The sequence below is a fragment of the Hippichthys cyanospilos genome, chromosome 7 (assembly GCF_059441005.1).
Source record: "Hippichthys cyanospilos isolate Australia breed blue-spotted pipefish chromosome 7, RoL_Hcya_1.0, whole genome shotgun sequence".
Lineage (NCBI taxonomy): Eukaryota > Metazoa > Chordata > Actinopteri > Syngnathiformes > Syngnathidae > Hippichthys > Hippichthys cyanospilos.
In genome coordinates, this window is record NC_142375.1 from 2705015 (window position 1) to 2727329 (window position 22315).

Here is a 22315-nt window from a genome sequence, read left to right on the forward strand (position 1 = left end):
TTACTAATTTACAGTTTCACTCCACAAAAAAGGAAGGGAGGAGGAAAGCGGCTTCACTGAGCCGTTGGAAATCTCTTACCAAGATTTATTTTGTAATAAATTGGATTTTCAAGTGTAAACTGTGACTTTTATCATGTTTTTTACAGCGTTCACTTCAATTTGACTTTCTGGCGCCGCTAATATGCTAATAGGTCCACGGCTGACGACAGCAAAATGGATGGGGAGGGATGACAGCAGTTACTGTATAAGGTTTAATGATTTAAGATTTAATTAAAGTAATGTACTGTAGTAATATTTGTCTGATATATGTATAGTATGAACACCTTAGACATTTGAAAAAAAAATAGTTCTTTTTTTTATCCATGTTGGCGGGGCCGCCGCTTTATTTTCACTTATCGCGAGGAGATTCTGCTCCCAATTAACCGCGAAAAGCGAGGGATCACTCTACAAGTCTGACAGATGTTTCAGTTTCCGCTGCGCTTGAACCACCGCTGTCGAGCTGCCTGCCTGCCCTCCCACCCACAAAAAGGATTTTTTTTTTTTGTATATTGGGGTCGTGTTTCGACATTCCTTATTTGGCCAATTTTATTCTAGATTTGGAACTTGTTTTCGCAGATCATAATACGTCTGTCTGACAGGCGCTCCAGTTTTGGGCCAAACTGCTTGCCTGCTTCCCTCCCTCCCTCCATTTTGTATCTCGTTGACGCGCTCACTAGCTGACTGGTTTGGTTTCCGGGCTCGATGTGAACAAGTCTCCTGCCCAAGAAAGAAAGCGCGTTAGCCCGACCATCAAAACGGGACGGCTCCGCGAAGACATTAGATTTTTTACGTTTCAAAGACGAACTTTGGAAAGGTCGTCGGAATTTTTTCCCGCATCCTAAAAAGAAGAAAGCGACGACTAAACTTGCTAACTGAAAGTAAACAGCTACATGCTAAGTGGTTGGCTTCTCTTTAGCCCGTTAGCTTCAGGGCTAACTTCCTATTTGCGCCCGTAGACGACTAAGCACGATTAGCCTCTCGGGCTAACCGTGTCTGGCCGTGGAGCGCCAAGCTTTTCGAGGTGTCGTTAGCCGGCCGTTGCTGTTGGTTTTTTTTGCCTTTTTGCCAGCGGCCTGTCGTGAACATTTTTGCCCTACGCCAAGGATCGACGTAAGACTTTGCCACAACGACACTATTTTTATGTTGTTTTTGGCCTCTTCGTTGACTTAGGGTGAGTAAACAACAGCTCGCTCACTTGACTTGAAACTGCAGCCGACTTGACGCCAGCTTGTCATACCTCGGCGGAGTTTAACTTGTCAAAACGTGTTTAATTCACATAAATAATATTTCTATTTCATTTTGATGAGAAACATCGGTCTTCGACTGTGATTTGGCGTTAATAATGTAAGAGTTGCAGCGTGTGTGCTGGGCACGACTTCCAAAGTAGCTCCGAAAGGGGCACTGAAAGTCAGCCACTCGCATCCGGGAACCGTCGACCTCGAGACATTTTTGACGAACGTCTTTGGGCTCGAAGGGTGGCCGGTTGGCTGAACGTGCCACAAGTAGCAACTTCCGTGTGTCTTTGATTGTTACCTTCTCTTGCCTGGCCAGCAGGGGGCGACTACCTGGCTCCTTGGCTTGTCAACATTGAAGTAAAGAAGAACCACAGGCATGCCATGAAGAACGGTCGCTGTAGGAAAAAAAACCCGATCAAATTCACTCATTCAATAAAATATCAGAATAAAAATAATATTAATCAAATAGCATTCAAACAATGTCCGTATAATTATCCAGTCAATTTCTTAGCCACTTCACCTCACAAGGGTTTAGATTTATTTAATATATGCATAGTGCTTAACAGAAAACAAAAGGGAATTAACTCCTATACCAAATATGGTAAATGGACTTTCACTTATATAGCGCTTTTCTACTTTGGGTACTCAAAGCGCTTTACACTAACTGGTCATTTTACCTACTAATGACGCACCATCAGGGTTCGGTGTCTTGCTCAAGGACACTTCGACACTCTACCACTGAGCCATGCCGCCCGAATATTGAGTGATTAGAACATTCTAAATATGTAAATAGTAGTGATAAAAATACTTGAGTACAAATCTTTTGTTTTTCATTCATAGCTCAAGGGTCTCAATGGATATTTCCTCAATATCAATCATTATAATCATTGTCATTAGAATGTATTTATTAATATTGCTGCAAATCTGTTGCCTCATTTTGATGTTTCTTTTCTTACAGTGCACACTCGAAACTTGATGTGCTCGTATTTCCAGTCAGTTTGCCCTCTTTCAATGAATTTGAGCACCAATAATAGACAAACGGCCTCCTTATCAAGACATGAGATGTTTTCTTATTTAATGTGTTGTAAATGCAGTTAAATACCACTGTATTGTGCAATTGCAGCAATTATTTTGTTAACAATTTATAAATCCACAGTCGTTAACTAATTGTTGTTTAACGTCTAATTGTATAAAATCCCTCAATCATCATTTGAATTTTTCTCATATCTGTAGTCCTTCTTGAAGGCTTTGTTTAGTTTTTCAAATGAAGGCATTTGCAAACACCCATATTTTATAGGTAAATCATGGCCATCCTGCTCCATGTACCTTGCGTTCATTCTATTTCCGAGTCCGAGTCTGAAACGCAAATTTAAAAAAAAACAAAAACGGGGCATTTGTCTTTTTTTCATTCAAACTGTAGTTAGTTTAAAATACAAAATAAAAGCCAATTTCGTGAAAATGCAACAATGAATTTTAATTTTAGGTTGTTTTTATATTGCAATTTAATTATTTTTTTCCCAGATAAATTTGAAGGATCCAATATATGTTAATCCAAAATGGGAAAATTCCGGGACATTTTAAAATCTCTCTTAGAAAAAAAAAAGGGGGGGAAACCTGAAGCAGCGTTATAACCCGTCCCTCGCGGTAGTGCTAACATAAGCAGGTTGAGTGAGATGGTGCCCCTTGAACCCTATAGAAATTTAATAAGAGAAATTGTTGAGTTAAATCTCTCCCATGCGGATGTTTCTACCAATGTTTTTGGTGTGCAGCGAGGATGTTCTGGAATGAGCGTGAAGGGATTTTTGCTCAAACGTCCAGAAAATATGTTTTCGACACAATTAGAGGATGCTATCAACAAGGCAATAAATAGTGTGGTCAAGCCAGCCTCCACTCGAAAAGACCAAGTCAAGCCAGCCGCGCCTATTTTTGTTCAACCTAGGCATTCAGAAAATGTTTGCTGATGAGAGGCAGCACTGCACCTTCATGAGCCGTCTGTTATTTTACATTAGTATGTTAATTATAAATGAACTTATATTCATTCATTTCAAGATTATAATGAACTTTTATTTACAGAATTACTATTATGGAGTGAGAGTGCGTGGCGGCAGAAAACAAGTTGTTGAGGTGGAAAATGGGAGTTGGAGACGTCATGTTAGAGGCGTGTTTAAAAATAATAAAGTGAGGGCTGATGGCAAACCCTGCCTCCTCGCTGCTTATTTGCTGTGGGATCCAATGGTTCAATGACCGTTTATCCAGTGGGGAACTCAGGACTTTCCCAATGCAGGCCCCCCGACTACGCCTTACAGGTCTAATGGGAACAGCTCATTTACAAATAATAATCATTTTGTGTACGAAGCGTACACGTTCATGTAAGCCAAGCCTTTTATTTTGAAGGTCATCATGCAGAGAATGATAAAAATTCTCTGCCAGCTTGGCTTGACTTCGCCTTTAAACGTAGAGCCTGGCTCAACTAGTAATATTCTGACAACATTCTCCACAATCATGCCCCTTTCAATGAACGTAAGCCGTTTGTCTCCTTTAAAGAGGATGTAACTCCATCCCGTACATTGTACACGATCCATCATTAACTTAACCAATAGTACGCTAAATCAGGCGAATGGCTTCAGAACTGCTGTACTTGCTGTGCGAATCAACCAGGCTGGAACTCACAACAATCAAAAATTGAACATTGGAAATAAAAATGTGAGCCCTTTTCAGAAAACTCCATATGTTTTGGTGTTATTTAGAAAATTGTTCCCAAAACGATTTTCCTGTTTTTGTTTTAAATATAAAGATTTTAAAGACGGACCTAAATTCGTTTGGGGATTTTTGTTTATGAAATAAAAATGGAATGAACGTAAAGTAGACGGACCCAGCCTTTTTGTTTAATTTCTGGCATGCAACAGAGCAAACCATTGCCATAATTAAATAACGTTGTGCATTTTCTCCATTGTCAATCTGATATATGTTTTTAAATTACAAACGTTGTTATGATTCTTCCGTCATGGAGCAACTCCAACTGAGATGATTCTCTTTTCAGTAACAAGCTCATGTTATGTTTTTTTTTTATTGGAATATGTTTAACTTGCTGTTTTAGCTATAGTAGTTTGTTTTGGATAAATCATTAAATGTACAAAACGTGTTTCAGCAAGGTTCAAACCGAATTTGTCCGCTCCGAATCATTTTATTCACATCTCGAATAATGTCAAGAAACGGATCATGTGGCCCGAATTTTGTAGTGAACATCTTTACTACTGTCCAATGCAGTTAAAATATTCCAATGATTAGCCACTTCATTGTACATGGATGAGAGAAATGAGGACAATTCTTTCATGCCAGTATTTTATGTATTTATTTTGATATGTCACCACGTTACAAGAAGTTTTTTTTTTGCCTAATTGTGTTTATGATATTTCAATTTCTAAGTGAACGCCTGAGTTACTTTTTCTCCATAGTCCACCTTCAGGGGGTATCAGAAAATGACACGTCGATGTGTCCGTCTTTTCCTTTTCATCATGCGTTAAAAGTCCGTTGGAAAAAAATGAGCCACGCAGTCTTGTTGTTGATAAGAGGCAATTAGGCGGCGCTTGACGAACTTGCATTTTTGCAGTGTTCTGTGCAAACACTATAAAACAGAAGAGTACTATTATTATACATATCTACATCGACTTAGAGCTACATATCATTTTAAGCCTTGTACGTGACATTTATTTTGCATTCAAGTTAATGTTCAGACGTGGAGAAGATTGGTCGTTTTTGAGTTATGCGATTATAAGTTGCTCAATAGTGCGGACAAAAAAATTCAACGGTAGTTAAAATTTGACATCTGACAAATTAAACAGATCCTTTTGAAAAAAATGTTTTTTTTTGTTGTTTTTTTTGTTTTTTTTTTTGGGGGGGGGGGGTTAAAATGATCGTATTTTCTTCACTGAACAACTGCAGCACAGGCCCATCAGGTCACCTTAAGGCCCATCAGGTCAGCTTGGATTGAAAAATCACCACGGGTTACTTTCGATGTACAATTATAATAGGGAAGCGCCAAAACCTCAAGGTTGCCAGTGGGGCGTCAAGCGCACTCCCCTTATCCCTTTTTTTTTCCCTCGATGCGTTTTTGCATGCTCGGCAGCTCACTGGGCTGGATTCCATAGCCGGCAACAAGGAGAGGGCAAAAAAAACCTGTTTGGGGAGATGCAGAGACTTGCGTTCAGTCACTCAGGCATGGCGCGTGTACACGTACAGACGTATCCCCAGGAAAAACTCACTTACGCTCCGCAAACTGAGTTTGTGCTCATTTTAAACTGAAAACATTAGTACTTTGCGGAAAAAATGCCTTTCATAGCTTGTCCATAACTTGATTTAATTGCACACTAAGTTACAGTGGCGTCTCAATCATGAAAAGTTGAGGATGGCACCAGAATGGGCACAAGTAGCAAAACCTACACATCAAATTCTATTTCAATTTAAGAACACAATCCTTTTTTATTTCTAGTTTAATGAAATTATGAATGAAAGCTTGAAAAGATTTCAAATGAAGGTACCACTCACCAGAGCTGTTCATTTCTTAATAGAAATAGAAAGAATGCACGTAGATCTGAGCAAACTTGTCCTAAACCCCTTTGTCAAAGTCCAAGCTTCCTCGGCGCTGCCCCAAAGTTGTTCTTTGAATCCCGTTGTAGTCCATGCAGTGTCCAGCCATTTTCTAATCACACATGCAGTTACAATGTTCCTGTTGAGCCATTCGTAGTTGAAAGTGCAGATTTTTTTTTTTTTTTTTTGCTTGAACGACGTCAACTTCCACCAGCTAAATGTTTAATTTCTCATTTTTGACCAAGTGGCAAAGTGCTAAATGTAATCTTTGTTAACGTATCTACATCATTCATATTAATGAGTTGCTTTTATTCTCCTTTAGGTGAAATTAAAAACGGAGCTAGCCTGCTGCTGCTCCCCGCCAAAACTCAACAAGTTTGTTACATTTTGAGTCCAATATTTTAATTGGCTGATTTTGACCTTCGGGCCATGTTAACCGTGCCCCATGGCTGTCTAATGAGAGCGGTCAAAGATGTGCACTATGATTTTAGTGGCTCAACACTGAAACACTGAAACAAACAACAATAGGGCCAGACCTATTTGAGTCGCAGTTAAGAGAAAATGTGTTTGGCTTTGCCAAAGCCTTTGGATTATGCAAAATGTTTACAATAAAATTACTGTGATGACATATTTGGTTGTCATAATCATGAATATTATTATTCCTAATCAAATAATTATTTATAGATTATTACGCTGTAAAGAGGAGATAATTCTTTTGAGCCAGCACAGCGCCATCTAGTGGCACCAGCCCCACTGGGCCCAAGTGCAGAGACGCCACTAAGTTATAGTCCCATTTAGTTGATTTAGCTAATTTTTTTTTTTTTTAAATGACAAATTAATTGATTTTTTTTTTTTTAATTTAAATGACAAATGAATTGAATTACTATAATTCCCCAAATGTAAGACACACAAGTGTTTAAGACGCACCCTTAGGTATGGAGGCAAATTCTGGTATTTTCTCTGTTAACAGGTATAAGATGCACCAACACTTAAGAAACTGTCAATTATAGCACACATATATATATATATATATATATATATATATATATATATATATATATATATATATATATATATATATATATACATATACATACACACATACACACACACATACATACACACACACACACACACAGTGGAGGTCCGTGACTTTTACATGTACGTATTCAGTGATGTCAGATTGTGAAGGAAATCATATATTAGGTTGTTCTCATTATGTGCTTATTTCTTGTCTAGAATAGTGTGCATTGCTATCCATGTGTGCAGTCCTAGTTCATCTCGCCCCAGTCCTTAGATAAAGCTGTTGACGCAGGAAAGTTTGAGCTGGGACCTAGGCCCAGCTGTTGGTGGCGCCCGACTGGCTCTTTTTGTTTTGTCTTGTAATGTGCAATGCTTTGCTGAATGAATAAAAACCAGGCAGGGGCGCTTGAGCAGTTGAATTAGTGCCGGCAAAGCATGAGTTCGCTCGCCGAAGCTTTTTCCCTGTACCATGGTATAGAAAAGTCAATCTTGGCTGGTCTGAGTTACTCTTTTTGCTGCTTAGCAGTTAGGCTTGTCCTAGTCTTCATTTAGAGATTTCTCTGACACAGACTCGAATAAATACCCCTCATGCGCATCCACCCGTACGCATTACTGGGCTACACATGCTAGTTTAGCATTTAAGCATTTAAATGTCAATAAACCCGCATCAGCAATTAAAACTTCTCATTATATGTGATGCTGTCAAAACTTAAAAGAATTCTTAAACATTTAAAATAAATATCCACACAATTTTATGAAATCCAAATTACAAATCGCAGTTTAATATAAGAACATCAGATTATTTCTTTACTATGAATTGAATATGAATGAAATAAAATAACACAAGCATATTAAAAATGAAACAATAAATAAAGAAAATGCTTGCACTAACCAAAACAACCGGCTGTCACAATCGATCAGTCGTTTCAATATCTCCCGATTTTTCTTGACCTCTTGATGCTGTCTTTCTCTTCGTACCGAGATGTGCAGTGTATCTACTCGAGTGTGCCCAAAAGAATTCTCCTTACGAGCTCAACCGCGGAACGGATTAATCTCGTAACACGGGGCCCCACTGTATGTATATATGTATACATACATCCAACAAAGTATTAGTAGTTTCCAAGATCTGGGCATTTAAAATGGGATGAACTATTTGGAACACCCTGTGTGTGTGTAATCCGTTCTGTGGTTGGGGTCCTAAGGCGAATTCGTCGTATGAGGGGCAATCCAAACCTATGTTAAATAGCTAATGCGTTTAGAACCCCAGGTAAAAACATAAAAAATGTACATACATATTAAAAATAGGTACCAAAATAGTATAGTAAGTGCTACGTATGTATAATACACATGTATACAATCAGAAAACATCAATAAAAAATATAGGAAGGATTTATTTACCTTTGAGTGGCGCTTGTTATGCCCATATTCCTTAGTAAGGGTTATCTCCAGCATTGTTTCCATATAAATCATCTTCTTACTTCCCTCTTTAACATCACTAGCAATCTTGGGACCCATGGCTAACCCTTTCAACTTTGAATTAAGCAGTAAAATGTACTATAAATACGGTTTTGTAACCACTCACAATCGAACAATGCGTTACCTTTCTGCCATTTTAAAAAAGTGTGGCCGACCAATAGCAGACAAACATCTCCATGATATTTTTTTTGTTTTCTGATTGTATACATGTATATTATATATACATAGCACTTACTATAATCTTTTTGTACCAATTTTTAATATGTATGTACAATTTTGATGTTTTTACCCGGGGTTCGAAATGCATTAGCTATTCAACACAAGTTTGGATTGCCTGTCATGGGGGCCTACTGTGTATGTATGTATGTATGTATGTATGTTTGTGTGTGTGTGTGTGCGCGCGCGCGCGTGTGTCTCAGTCAGTCAGTCAGTCAGTCAGTCTGTCTGTCTGTCTGTCTGTCTGTCTGTCTGTCAAATTTTATTTGAATAGCCCTGAATCACCGAAGTCTCAAAGGGCTTCACAGATGAAAAGAGGTCATGTCAAGACTTCTTTCGAAAAAAGAAGCCATACAGAAAGACATCTTTTCAATGTAAGGTACACAACAGCATCCCCTGTCAAAGCTCCCAGAAGGGGAAGGAAAAACTCAAAATCCCCAATTTGGGGAAAATCAGAAACCTTCAGAAGGGACCACAGGTGGGAGGAGCCCCCTTTCAGGCCCACAGGTGGAAGTGGATGCTGCATGTACCAAATAGATACACACTACAGACAAATACAGGTACACAAAATAGATTACAGAAAACGTAACTGTGCTATATAGTGCAATGATGAGTTGACAGCAGGCAAAAAAAAAATAAAAAATGAAATTGTCTTTTATTATAATTGTGATAGTCATGTCAGGTTGTCTTGGGCCAGCCGGGAAGGCCTTGCTGGCTTCTACAGCCCCACCAGTGGCAGGACACACCCATACTTTTGACCTTAATTTTGAGGGGAAAAAAAGGACATCTTATATTTGGGGGAATTACGTTAATTCACTTTTCTGTCCAGCCCTTGTGTGGACTGACTAGTAGAATGTATTTTGGAAAAAAAATATGATATCTGATGTGATATTTGACCCAAAGCCAGCGACATGTAAAAAAATGGTAAGTTATTGCAATGAATTGGCTGATGCTACATTGAGCTAGTTAGCTCAATACTAAAGTACAACTACGCAAGTACTAAAAGATGCCATTTCCTTCGGTACATGTTCAATACCGCAACAGTGTCAATATTGCTATACAGTATTTTAAACCCACCTCACATTGCATGTTTTTCCAATTCGTGATCAGTACATTTGTTTACAAATATTTATTGTTGCTTGCAAAACTGCCCATCTATCAACAACATAGTGAAATCAAGTTGAAACGTGAATAAGAAAAACTTGTCTTCATCTATTTTAAGGAGTGGGAGTATAAAACGACAGCAGAGGCCCTGAGGCACAGCGTTCTCAAATAAGATCAAGTAGAAGACTGTGCCAAGAGAGGGACAGGATGCCCATCCCGCCCCCTCCGCCGCCCCCTCCGGGACCCCCGCCTCCCCCGACCTTCCACGAGGTGAGTGAACGCGCAGGAAAGTGGATGAGGCCCCGTTCAAGTCTTTTAAGCCGTGACGCTCCCTTTTTTCGTTGACAGGCCAACACCACCCCTCCCAAGCTCAGCTCATCCAAGGCCAAAGGCAGGGGGGCCCTGCTGTCTGACATCCACAAGGGGGCCAAGCTGAAGAAAGTGGGTGTGGTCAATGACCGCAGTGCCCCCGTTATTGAGAGTGAGGACCAGTCCACCTTCAATTTTGATTGAGATTTTGCATCTACAAGTTTCTCTCATAAGACAAAGTACTATTTTTGCCTTACCGTAATTCCCTATATGTAAGATGCACCTTTTTTCCCCCAAAAAGTATGGGTCCACCCTCTAAACCGTAACTTGAAAATTAGTAGTTTTTTTTTTTTTTTTTTTTTTTAATCCTAACTAACCCTAACCCCTTCCCATTACTTGAATTCACTCAAACTGGTGTCCAACTCTTTAGTTCATTTTAAACAAATCAGATCTAGGCCATTTTATGTCACAATAGGTTCATATAGCTAGCCTATGGATAGTATTCACGTAACGTCACTGACCCGACCTTCCAGCCATATTGTGGAGCAAACAGACGCTTGCCGGTAAGTAAGCGAACATAAAAGCAGAGGAGATTGCGCGAAAGGTATTTCACAATAGTGAACTCCTGGGGCATTCACGGTTGCATCAATATGGCAAAAAACAAAAGAAGCTTCTTCGGAATACCTGTTGTCAGACACCACGACCGCACGAAGGAACTCAGTGAGTGGGGAAGAAACACATGGCTTGTGCGAATAAATCGAAAGGATTTCCAGTCGACAAAATACACGAAAGTGTGTTCTGACCATTTTGTTGAAGATGAATATTATTGTAAGATTGCTAAAATACTTTTTACTGATATGTGTTCGAAATATATTATGCTGACTTCTATCTACCCCCCCAATACGCAATATAAATCTAAAGCATTGACCGGTCCGTGGTGATAAAAAGGTTGGGGACCGCTGATCTATGACACGATCTCATGCATATTTCACCATAGAAATGTAATATCTTATAATTGCTACTGCCAGTAAATTTACATCTTGACTTTTAACTTCAGTGTGCAGGGAGGTTTGTCATGATAGCCTGTCAGGCTTACCTTAGTAATGATGAAAATTCGATCGTTGGCGGAGAGATGCTGGACATCTTTCACCCATCCACACAAAATAATTGTAGGACTCCAGTGAGTTTTAAGCTTTCATGTCTTTTAACCCTCTCCAGGCAGGCGTTACAAATTTGCAACAATAATATGAGAGTCCCCTAGGTATTCCACATTAATATTGTTTGAAGCATTTTTTTTAGATGTTTGGAAAAAAAAGAAGAGAGAAACTTAATTTGAGCCTGAAAGGGTTAATGAGTATGCACTTACAGTGTTCAAGAAATAATTGATGATATCGGGATACGTGATATTCTGCAAGTTTTCATCGTCATTCCTCCGCTTCGTACGAATCGATTCCGTCCTTGTATCGCTTCAGGACTATGTTGCTCTAAACCTTCCGCATACGTTCAATTAACGAAAATAATGTTAGAGGTAGATGAGTCTTGACATTTTCAATAACTGACCATGTGAACAAGTATAACCTGGCCACACAAAACGGTGCCTTGTCGCGAGATCTTGACGTCAGTGAATATGAAACCAGTGAAATATTGTCCCCACCCAGGCTTTTTGATGTCTGATATCAAAGGAAACACATCCAAAAAAACACCTGGAGAGGCTATAATATTGCATGATTGTCAAAACATGACGACTTTCAATATGCCACGCGGCCGTCACTTCTTAATGCTTGAAATTCGGGAGGTCAAGCGGTACACCCTATAGGTGTCAAATTTAGCCCATGTCGGGCTCATTTACTGCCATTAGAGATTGGAAATATTGTCAATTTTGGACATACTGAGATCCCAATGTTTTATCATGCATTTCCCTAATTTTTTTGCATGAATCCTGTCAACGGCAACTCGTGAACTGGGAGCAATAGATTCTTTGTTTTTTGTTAACACCCCAAAACCACCGGGTGGCACAAGCGGCCAATTTATGACATTTGCAAGCCTTTCAATGACTTCAACAATTGACTTAGCCTGGACTCCCATAATACATCCCACGATGGCCCAATATTTTGAGCGGTCGAAAGTAAATATATATTTTGGCTGCACAATTAATCAAATTTTACTCGTGATCACGATATTGGCTGCCACAATTAATTCAGCTGATCCTCTGCAATATTAACATTTAAAAAGTCAAGCACTTTTTTTACTACAAGTTCAATCAAGCACATTTTCATCCACCCACCAGGGGGCAATGTTTCCCACATTTTTGCATGACAAAAACATCTGCTTTTTTCACCTTGATATATATAATTTACCAGTGTGAAATCATGTTGAGATTCTCACCTGATTCCTAATATATACCATGCTAGCTGGCAATTGAGACGCATTTTGAAAAATCTGATTGGCAAAAAATTGGAATAAATTCCCTTTGAAATGACTGACAATAACATTTTGACTGCTATTTGATTAAAATTTGCTGTGTGCAAAATGTGCTGGGGTCTGAAAGTCTGAAGGTCTGAAACTTAGCCTGGACTCCCATAATACATCAAAAGTAAAAGCAAATCTGTATTCAATATTTATCTATTTTTCTTTTCTTTTTGTTTTTATTCTTCAGTAGTTGAAGGCGTGTGCCCAAACCGCTCCGCTTTACACTTTTTCAGCAGACCACTTGGTGGCTCCCGTGTGGAAGACAAAGGGTCTCCTTTGCCGTTGACATAATCCAGTTGATGAAATGTCATGGTTTGCACTAAACAGAAGTGACAAGGAGGACCATTGCAAATTTTCTTCATGCAGTCATGACATGACAAATGTTTTAGCAGCATGTGTATCACAGTTTTGGTGGCCTGAACCCATAGGATCTTGTCTTTTTACAGAATCTGGAGGAGGTCATGGTGGAGGAGGAGGTCCCATGGGAATGGGGGGCCTCTTTCAAGGAGGCGTGCCAAAGCTCCGGCCAGCTGGAGGTTAAAACTGTCATTGCCTTATTGTGCATGCATGCATCCCATTTAATGTCAAGTACAACACGACGGTCCGTGACTTTCACACGTACGCCTTCTGTGATGTCAAACACTTGGAATAAATACCCCCCATGCGCACACGTACGCAATAATGGGCTACATAGGCAATATTCTGGAACTTTTACACGTCAATAAATCTGCATCGGCCATTAAAACTTGTCATACGTGGTGCTGGCAAAACTTTTAAAAAATAATTTAAAAGAAATCTACGAAATTTTATGAAGTCCAAATTACTTATATAAGAAGAACATCATTTTATTTTTTTATTTTTACTAATAATTGAATATGAATGAAATAAAACAACACAAACATATTAAAAATGAAACAATAAGTAAAAAGGCTTGCGCTCACCAAAACAAACAGCGGTCACAATCGATCAGTCTTTTCAATATCTCCTGAATTTTCTTGACTTCATGGCACCGTAGCGCATTGAGGATCTCACTTTACCTTCGAAATGAGATTTGCAATACTGTGTATCCACTCGGTTGTCCCCATACTATTTTAAAAGCACCGTAGCACGTGTGTCCAGCCATGTAGATGGTGTCTCGTTGCTGCCTTTGTTAACCAATTGAAGTTTGCAAATCCAGTGTAGCTCTAAACACCAAATTGATCCTTTGCAAACAAAAGGCATTCCCAGCAGAGCTATTTTCCCGGGTTAGTGCCCCTGCTAGCCGAGCCAAAAAAAAATGTCAGTCAAGCTTTCGCCCCTGGTATACCAGTCATAAAAATGGCCGAGTCGGGACAGGTTAGCTAATAGCTAAGCTACGCCTTTAACTCAATCAGCCAAAGTCAACACCGCGTAGCTTGGTTGTTGAGCATATCACCGCCTTCCTGCAGTGAGCATCCACTCATGTCACGTTCAACATGAGGCCTCTAGATGGTGACCTTATGACTCGATTGGCTATAACAGCTGTCTGTTTAAAGTATACGGGCCGCTCACATATCCATCTGCCCTTGCGCAGAAGCCCGCAACTGTTGAAGCGAATGGCCTAGCCGCCTCCGGGAGCAGGCAGATTACATACAGCCTGGCAACACAAGTTAGCTGAATTCTAATTGGCTAAAAACTCTAACTTAAAACTACAACACCAGAAGGAGCGTAACCAAAAAGATACTGTATACTATGATATGAAAAGAACAGAATATAGAGAATAATTTTATAAATTAAAAAATATATGTATTTAGTAAAAATGAATTTAAAATGATATCGTAATTATTATAGTTTATTATATTTATGATAATGATGTCGGCCCACGACTGATATACAGTGATCCCTCGTTTTTCGTGGTTAATGATGACAGGAATCCGCCCGCGAAAAGTGAAACCTGCAAAGTATCCACTTATCAAAAAAAAAAAGTCTTCATGCTGTACATATTATTTAAGACAAATATTACTGCAGTACACATATTTACTTCAATCTTAAATGATTCAAACTTTTTCACTGTACAGCAAGTGAGCAGTAACCTCTTTCCTTTGAAGTCTTGCGCAGCTGCAGTCATATTAGCAGCGGCTCAGATGTTGAATTAAAGTCAAATCTGTACATGATCAAACATGATAACAATGGAGAGTTTACACTTGAAAACCCATTTTATTTAAAAAAACTCTTAAGAGATTTCCAATGGTCTGGTGAACGTTTCTGCCTCAACAGTGTGTGCGTGCGCCTACTGCATCGACAATGTGTGTGCCTTTGCTGTGGTTGCATTTGATGACTAACACGGCACGTCCTTGTGGATGTAAAAGCGGGAGTTGGGGCGGGAGTAGATTGCAACCCCACAGGGACGTACCATGTAACTCATTAAACGCACCCCAGCACACATTGTCAACAGGCAGAAAGGAGCAAAGACGACGTTCACCAGACCGTTGGAAATCTCTTCCCTAGATTTATTTTATGATTAAATGGTATTTCATGTGTAAACTTGCCAGTGTTATCATGTTGGATTGTGTACAGATCTGACTTTAATTCAATTAATTCAACGTCCAGGCTGCTGCTAATATGACCTCAGCTACGCGAGATTTCAAAGAAAAGGGGGAACTGTTCACTTACTGTACAGTGTATAAGGTTGAATCATTTATGACTTGTAAATATGTGTACACACACACACACACACACACATTGTGTCTTAGAGTTGACATTTGTGTCCCTCAGATGGCTCATCAGGCGGCTCGGTGGGCAGGTCAGCCCTGAGGCCGCCAGGGTCCCGGCCGTCGGCGCCCCGTCCTCCATCTGGCCGCTCGGCATCGCCGTCTCCACCTGAGCACCAGCGCTCCCAACGGCCCTCCCTGCCTGACATCACCCGCCCCCCCAACGCCGGCGGGGGCATGAAGCACAGCACATCGGCACCGCCCCCTCCGCCGCCTTTTAATCGGGGTGGGCGCGGCAACACCCCGTCTGCGCCCAACCCGAAGATAGCGGCATCCTCAGCGCAGAAGCCCCTACCGCCTACACCCGGCCGGGGTGCCACTCCTTCTGTCGCTCTCAAGAACGCCCCATCTTCCGGCCGACCCCCCGCTGGCAGCGGCTCCTCGGCGCCGCCCCCTCCGCCGCCCTACAGAATGCACACGTCGCTCTCCAACGGACCGGCCCAGACGGATGGGGTCAGTGCCCCGGAGCTGCCGCAGAGGCACAACTCACTGACGAAGAAGCACGCGGCGCAGGGACGTAACCACGCCCCGCCCCCGCCTCCATCCTCCTCACCGTCCATGCAGGTCAGCCGGCCGCCACCCCCCGCCAGGGAGCCGCCGGGCCGCAGAGCAGGTAAACCAATGCCAAGTGCAATTTAGGATTTAACTCATTCAATGCCAGGGACGTATTTTCACACTTTTTTAGTCTGCGCATTAAATCCCAGATACTTAAGTATTAAATCGATCTAGGATTGAATGTCTGGACTCTTAGGAAAACGTGAATTGCATCACTAGGCACTTAGGGCCTTATTACTTTTTTTTTTTTTTTAATTAATGTTATTTTAATCAGAATTTCATGATGTTGTGTTACCAATGTTGGGCAAGTTACTTCAAAACGGTAATGCATTATTCATTACTTATTAGTGTCATTTTAAAGAAATGAGTTACATTACATTATTAACTGTATTTGAAATGCATTACTTTTATACAGCATAGTTCAACTATTGAAGTTTGCAAATCCATGGCATAAACCAGGATAGTGATGATGCATTGTTTATGCCATAGGCAAAGACAGTGCATTTCACAATTTCAATGTAAATATTCAAATTCAAGTTCAGTCAGCTAGGTTAGAGACAAGTGTTTCAAAATTAGATTGTTTCGGTGGGGCTGATGTTGGCAGCTGGCCTACATCATTTTTAAGGTGCTTAAAGTACTGTTTAACATATCTCCTAATGAATCTCCTAACCTCTTAAGGTGGAAGTGGCATCCCTCAGCGAGAAAGCACAGTCCTCTGTGTGTTTTCTTTAGGCTAAGGTGGAAGTGGCATCTCTCAGCGAGAAAGCACAGTCCTCTGTGTATTTTCTTTAGGCTAAGGTGGAAGTGGCATCTCTCAGCAAGAAAGCACAGTCCTCTGTGTGTTTTCTTTAGGCTAACTTGACACTACTATGGCACTGCTCTAAATGGTTTGTCAAATTACTGGTGCTATTTGGCGGAGTGGACAGCTCTTTAGGTGTCGTGAATGAAGTCCATCAGACGATTATATTCTTGTCTTAAACTCCGACGAACTCAAAGTAATTGCCGTATGTCCATATTGAATACATATTGTCCTGCTGTCTGGTGCTGCTGCATTCATATCTGCAGATACTGACAACAGCAAGTAAACATTTTGCTCAGGACTTTTCTCCTCTGATCTCGCTGTGTTTTTGTTGGATTTGGGACACACACACACACACCATTTTCCGGCGCTCTCATTTGTAACGAGTACAACTTTACTATTTGTTTGTGTGTAATATATTACACTCCACGTTACAGCAAAAAGTAATGCATTACAGTAATTATGTTTTATTTATGTACTTATGTACTTTTGTAATGAATTACTCCCAACACTGAGTGTTACTATGCATATGACAGTAAAACTATTGAATTGAATCTTGAATTGAATTTTAGCGTAGCTTAATCCCCACTGACGATGCGTCTTGTGCCCCCAGCCCCGCAGGCGCCCCTTTCCAGCGCCCGCAACGGCAACCGCGACGCCCCTCCGCCGCCCCCGCCATACCGCAGCCACAGCGCCATCCCGTCGGAGCCCCCCGGCCGGGGGGGCAAGCCTCCACCGCCGCCCTCCTCCTCCTCCTCGTCCTCCCGCACTCCCGCCGGGCCTCCGCCGCCACCGCCACCCATTCGCAATGGACACGCCCCGGCTTCCGCCCCCTCCAAGTCCATCCTGGGTGAGTTCTCGTCTTGCCTTTGCTTAAGCTAGCCTTTGCTTAGCCGCCTGCTGAACGCCGCCTTTTCCTTTCTGCCTCAGATGATTTTGAATCCAAGTTCAACTTCCACCCCATGGAGGACCTTCCACCTCCAGAGGAGTACCGCCATTTCAACAAGGTCTACCCCAGTAAGAGCAGCAAGGGTAAGGCCGGACTCCGTCTTCTCGCGTCTTTTCTCAGCAATGCTCTTCTTTACGTATCTACCGTAAAGTGCACAGCAAGCTCGCTCCACTCCCCTCTCACGCGACAAAAAATCAATCAATCAATTAAATTTTATTTGTATAGCCCTGAATCACCAAAGTCTCAAAGGACTTCACAGATGAAAAGAGGTCATGTCGAGATTTCTTTGGAAAAAAGAAGTCTTGCAGAGACATCTTTTCAGTGTAAGGTACACAACAGCATCCCCTGTCAAAGCTCCCAGAAGGGTAAGGAAAAACTCAAAAACCCTAATTTGTGGAAAATCAGAAACCACAGGTGGGAGGAGCCCCCTCTTGGATCTCTTAAACCGCGATGGTCAATCAGCGCAGGGCCAAATGGGGGCGGTCAAGTCAACCTTCACGGGGGCAGGGAAAAAAAAAGAAGAATAAAACTGCAGACAGGCCCATTAACTAAATGCCTTCGAGTATAAATGTGTTTTTAGTCAGGATTTAAAGATTTCTACTGAGGTCGCTGCGCGAACTTCCATAGTTAGGGCATTCCATTAGTACTGGTGCGCGGAATGGAAAAAGCCCTTGATCCCACGGACTTCTTTTTAGCCCGTGGAGTGGATAACTTAAAAGTGGACAAAAAGTACAACGGTAACAGAAAGCCCCCTTTGATGAGTGTAGCAACGTGAATTTTCGCGTTCGGTGTGCACATAGCATTTGGGTCCACGAGTGTGACCTGTGTTTTTCTTTTTTACCCCTCCACCAAGGCATTTTGCGAGGAGCCCCCCCAGCACCTCCAGTGGCAAGGTGAACACACCTCAAAGCTCAGCACTTGAACTAATCAGCAAAGCGCCTGGTCTGTTCTGGTGTGGTGGGGAAACGAGGAGGTCCACACACACACGCACACACACACACACAGCACCAGTCATGTGGACTAGACAAGAAGACGCCTCATGAAACTTTTTGACGTTTGCGTTTCTTTTATGATTGAGGACCAAAAAACAAACCCTCCATAAGCATCCACAGCAGCACATTCCCTTTTTTGATCTACACTTCCTTATTTTTTGTTGTTTCATTTTGTCGGGTGCCAGTATTGATCTTGTGGAACACACATGTTCATGCATGAATGTGGGCTCTCTTTTTGTTTTTTTGCTTCGGGGCGTGCTTGGAGCGATCGCATGGGTGTGCCAAAGGCAGATGTTGAAGCCAGTTTGTTGGGCTTCACGCTCCAAAGGGTTTGTTCACACTACATTTTGGAGAGAGGGTGTTAATTCCTGTTTTGAACCCCCTCTTCCTGTCCTCTGCTGTTTTGTTTTTGTTTTTTTGTTTTTTTATTTTTTTTTGGGGGGGGGGGTTGTCATCGTAATGCTGCTTTCATGTTGCAAAGCAGCCAGCAGAGATGCACGACGCCTGTTTTTGCACTTGCGGGATGAGGACATTGTTTGTAACTGTGTAAAAAAGTCAGAGGCAGCGCCTCGCTTTTTAAGTGGGGTGACTGCAAAGCTCAGCCAGCAAGTGACCATCAGCTGCTTTTACTATGCAAGAATTTGTACAGGTCATAGTTGCTAGCAGCTAACAAAAAATAAATATATGTTAAAAAGAAAGAAACACTTAAGTGCCAGAGAGAGAGTAATTAGAGGACGGAGCATGTTTTTTTAAGTCACTTTTATTATCATTAAGCTTACAATGAAAAAAAAAAAAGATTCTGCTGTGACTCCACTAAATGGGAAAAAAAAAAAAAAAAACACTGAGATGCAGCACCATCTGCTGGTGCTTGACAGTTGCCTTACACGTGTCTTGTCCCATAACGGTACCAGTGCTGTTTTATTTCTATTTTTGAAAAGAGAATATCAGAGTCTATTTGCAAATGTATATTTACACCATAGAATAATATGATAACACTAGTTACCATTGATCTATTTTTGTGCTGTACAAAGAGTGTATAGGAAGTCTTGAGGAGCAACGCGCACACATGACATCATCATCAGGGTCACGCTGGTGTTACGTCTGCCGCCTCGTGGTTTTTCCTCTTAATCAGCCATTTTTTTATCACTTGAAAACGTTTTCAATAAATATATTACTGTTGGGTAAAAGGGGACCGAAGTGCAAGTCTTCTTTTTTTCTGTACAAGCATTTGAGAGGTACACCCTATAAGCCACAGGTGTCAAACTCAAGGCCCGGGGGCCAGAACCGGCCCGCCACATCATTTTATGTGGCCCGACAAATGCTGATTTGATTTCAAGTTTCTAGCTAACCCGAACCCTTAAAAAAAAAAAAATCTGTTCCAGATTTACTTTTGATCAACAAGCAAAAATGGCATTTATTAGACACTTTTTTTCTATTTTTAAGCCCAATTTTCAGGATTTGAGAGAAATTCGGGGGTATGTTCAAATTTAAGCAATGACTGTTAAGGATGCTTTTTTTTAGACTTTTTAGGATTTATTCCGGCCCTCTGACAGAAACTAGAACTACACGATAAAAATGAGTTTGACACCCCATGCGTTTCCCCCGATTTTTGCCTTAATCCTTTCAACAACGAGAAGGAGTAAGAATCCTTTATTTGTCCCACAGTGGGGAAATTGCATTGGCAACAGCATTAGGGATAAAACAAGTGACATGCCAGATAAGAAAGATTACACACACACACACACACACACACACACACATATATATTTAAAGCAAAGGAATGGAAATTAAAACCTGTTAACGCATTCACTGATTAATCGACAAACGATTTCTCGAATAATCTTAATTCAGGGCCCTACAATAATAGATACACCTGCCTGTGCAAGTTTTCAACACACACACATCCATTTTCTATAGCCGCTTATTCCCACAGGGGTCGCAGGCTTGGTGGCGCCTATCTCAGCTGGCTTCTGGCAGTAGGCGGGGGACACCCTGAACGGGTTGCCAGGCAATCGCAGGGCACACAGAGATGAACGACCAATCACGTGCCCAATCACACCTAAGGACAATTTAGTATGTTCAATTCACCTGCCATGCATGTTTTGGGGGAGTGGAAGGAAGCCGGAGTTGCCCGGAGAGAACCCACGCAGGCTCGGAGAGAACATGCAAACTCCACACAGAAGGCCAGAGCCAGGTGGATTTGAACCAGAACTTTGAACCTGTGAGGCAGACGTGCTATTCCCTGCGCTACCGAGCCCCCCTATGTGTGTGTGTATATATATATATATATATATATATATATATATATATATATATATATATATATATATATATATATATATATATATATATATATTAAGATATATATATATATATATATATTAAGATATATATATTAAGATATATATATATATATATATATATATATATATATATATTTTTTTTTTTTTTTTTTTTTTTTCTTCATGACGAAGACTGCGTGTATTTTGTCCCATCTTTACGGCATTTTTTTCGCCTTACGATCCCTCAAACATGGCAGTCAGTGTGCGTTCGTGACTCTGCGCACCCCGCGTGCATATGTCAATACACGCATCACTGATTCAATCACTACAATGCTGGTTTGCTATTGGTCATGTCACGACTCCCTAAGTTCCAACATGGCGAAACGTTAAAGCTTTGTTCTCCTGTGAGTTCTTACAAAAAAATGATTTATAGTGCTTATATTTTTTATTTATGATGTCATTTAATTGTATGCATATATATTATATTACACTCACTATACCAATTTTTAATATGTACATACAATTTTTACCTGGCGTTTTACACACATTAGCTAATTAACATAGGTTTGGATTGCTCGCCATACGGCAAATTCGTGTTACGATCCCATACCGCGGAACGGATTAATCTCATGAACCGGGGGCCCACTGTATTCTTATTTCAATAAGCAGCATAGTTACTTGCTATTATCACATTTCTCCAAGTTTTGTACATAAAGGGGACGTAGGTCCCCTCCCCTAAAAATATATAATGTGCAGTATATGTATGGAATGGATAGGGCTGATGCCACTGAACAAAAAGCCTGAGCAATAATGTTAGAATAACCATCTAGGTCAGGGGTGGCCAAGTTCGGTCCTCAAGAGCCACAATCCAGACTGTTTTCAATGTATCTCTTCAACCAACACACCTGAGTCAAATCAGCGTCGTTATCAGGATTGTGCAAAGCATGCTGATGAGCTAATCATTTGAATCAGGTGTGTTAGTTGAAGAGACACAATGAAAACAGGCTGGATTGTGGCTCTTGAGGACCGAACTTGGCCACCCCTGATCTCGGTCATGGGGAGGGAACTCCGGTTCCTTGAGAGGGATATCCTGTCTATTTTCAATGTCTCCCTCACCTTTCACACCTGGTTCAAATAATCAGCTCATCATCAAGCCCTATGGAAGCCTGTAAACGATCCTTATCAGTTCAATCAGGTGTGTTGAATGTGAGATGCATCAAAAACTGGCTGGATATGGCTCTCGTGGAACCGGAGTTCCCTGCCCCTGATCTAGGTTAGCCAATATTTGTTCTTGCAACGTGTATACTGTATTAGATCTGTAGACATGGATATTTTCTGTTGGAGCTGTCGGTGAAGCACGTGTGGGGAGCCAACACGTCTCCAAGGGCAGAACAGCAGAGACTCTCACCTGCATCCCCTACAAAGCATGGGGGTTGCATGGACTCTCACCTGCACCCCCTACAAAGCTTGAGGGTTGGTCTTTGTGTTCCTGACAAAGAAGATCACAGCATGGAAGCGCACCTACACCCCCCACTATCACAAACTGATTGT

At 41.2% G+C, this 22315-nt stretch overlaps 1 protein-coding gene across 1 annotated transcript; it reads left to right on the forward strand.

The window, feature by feature from the left end:
• Positions 1-560: 560 nt before the first annotated feature.
• Positions 561-19672, forward strand: wipf2a (WAS/WASL interacting protein family, member 2a). Its single transcript, XM_088420306.1, has 8 exons — positions 561-1210; positions 9799-9950; positions 10029-10161; positions 12905-12994; positions 15192-15800; positions 17155-17391; positions 17472-17573; positions 18344-19672. Exons 2-8 carry the CDS (start codon positions 9888-9890, stop codon positions 18385-18387), a joined length of 1278 nt encoding a protein of 425 aa, XP_088276432.1. The 5' UTR covers positions 561-1210; positions 9799-9887; the 3' UTR covers positions 18388-19672.
• Positions 19673-22315: the final 2643 nt, after the last annotated feature.

Bases quoted from the DNA above. Each gene is read 5' to 3' on its own strand.
- wipf2a (XM_088420306.1), top strand. From the start codon at position 9,888: ATGCCCATCCCGCCCCCTCCGCCGCCCCCTCCGGGACCCCCGCCTCCC. The intron at 10,162-12,904 runs GTGAGGACCAGT...GTCTTTTTACAG, and splicing joins CAGTGCCCCCGTTATTGAGA to AATCTGGAGGAGGTCATGGT. The intron at 17,392-17,471 runs GTGAGTTCTCGT...TTTCTGCCTCAG, and splicing joins CCCCTCCAAGTCCATCCTGG to ATGATTTTGAATCCAAGTTC.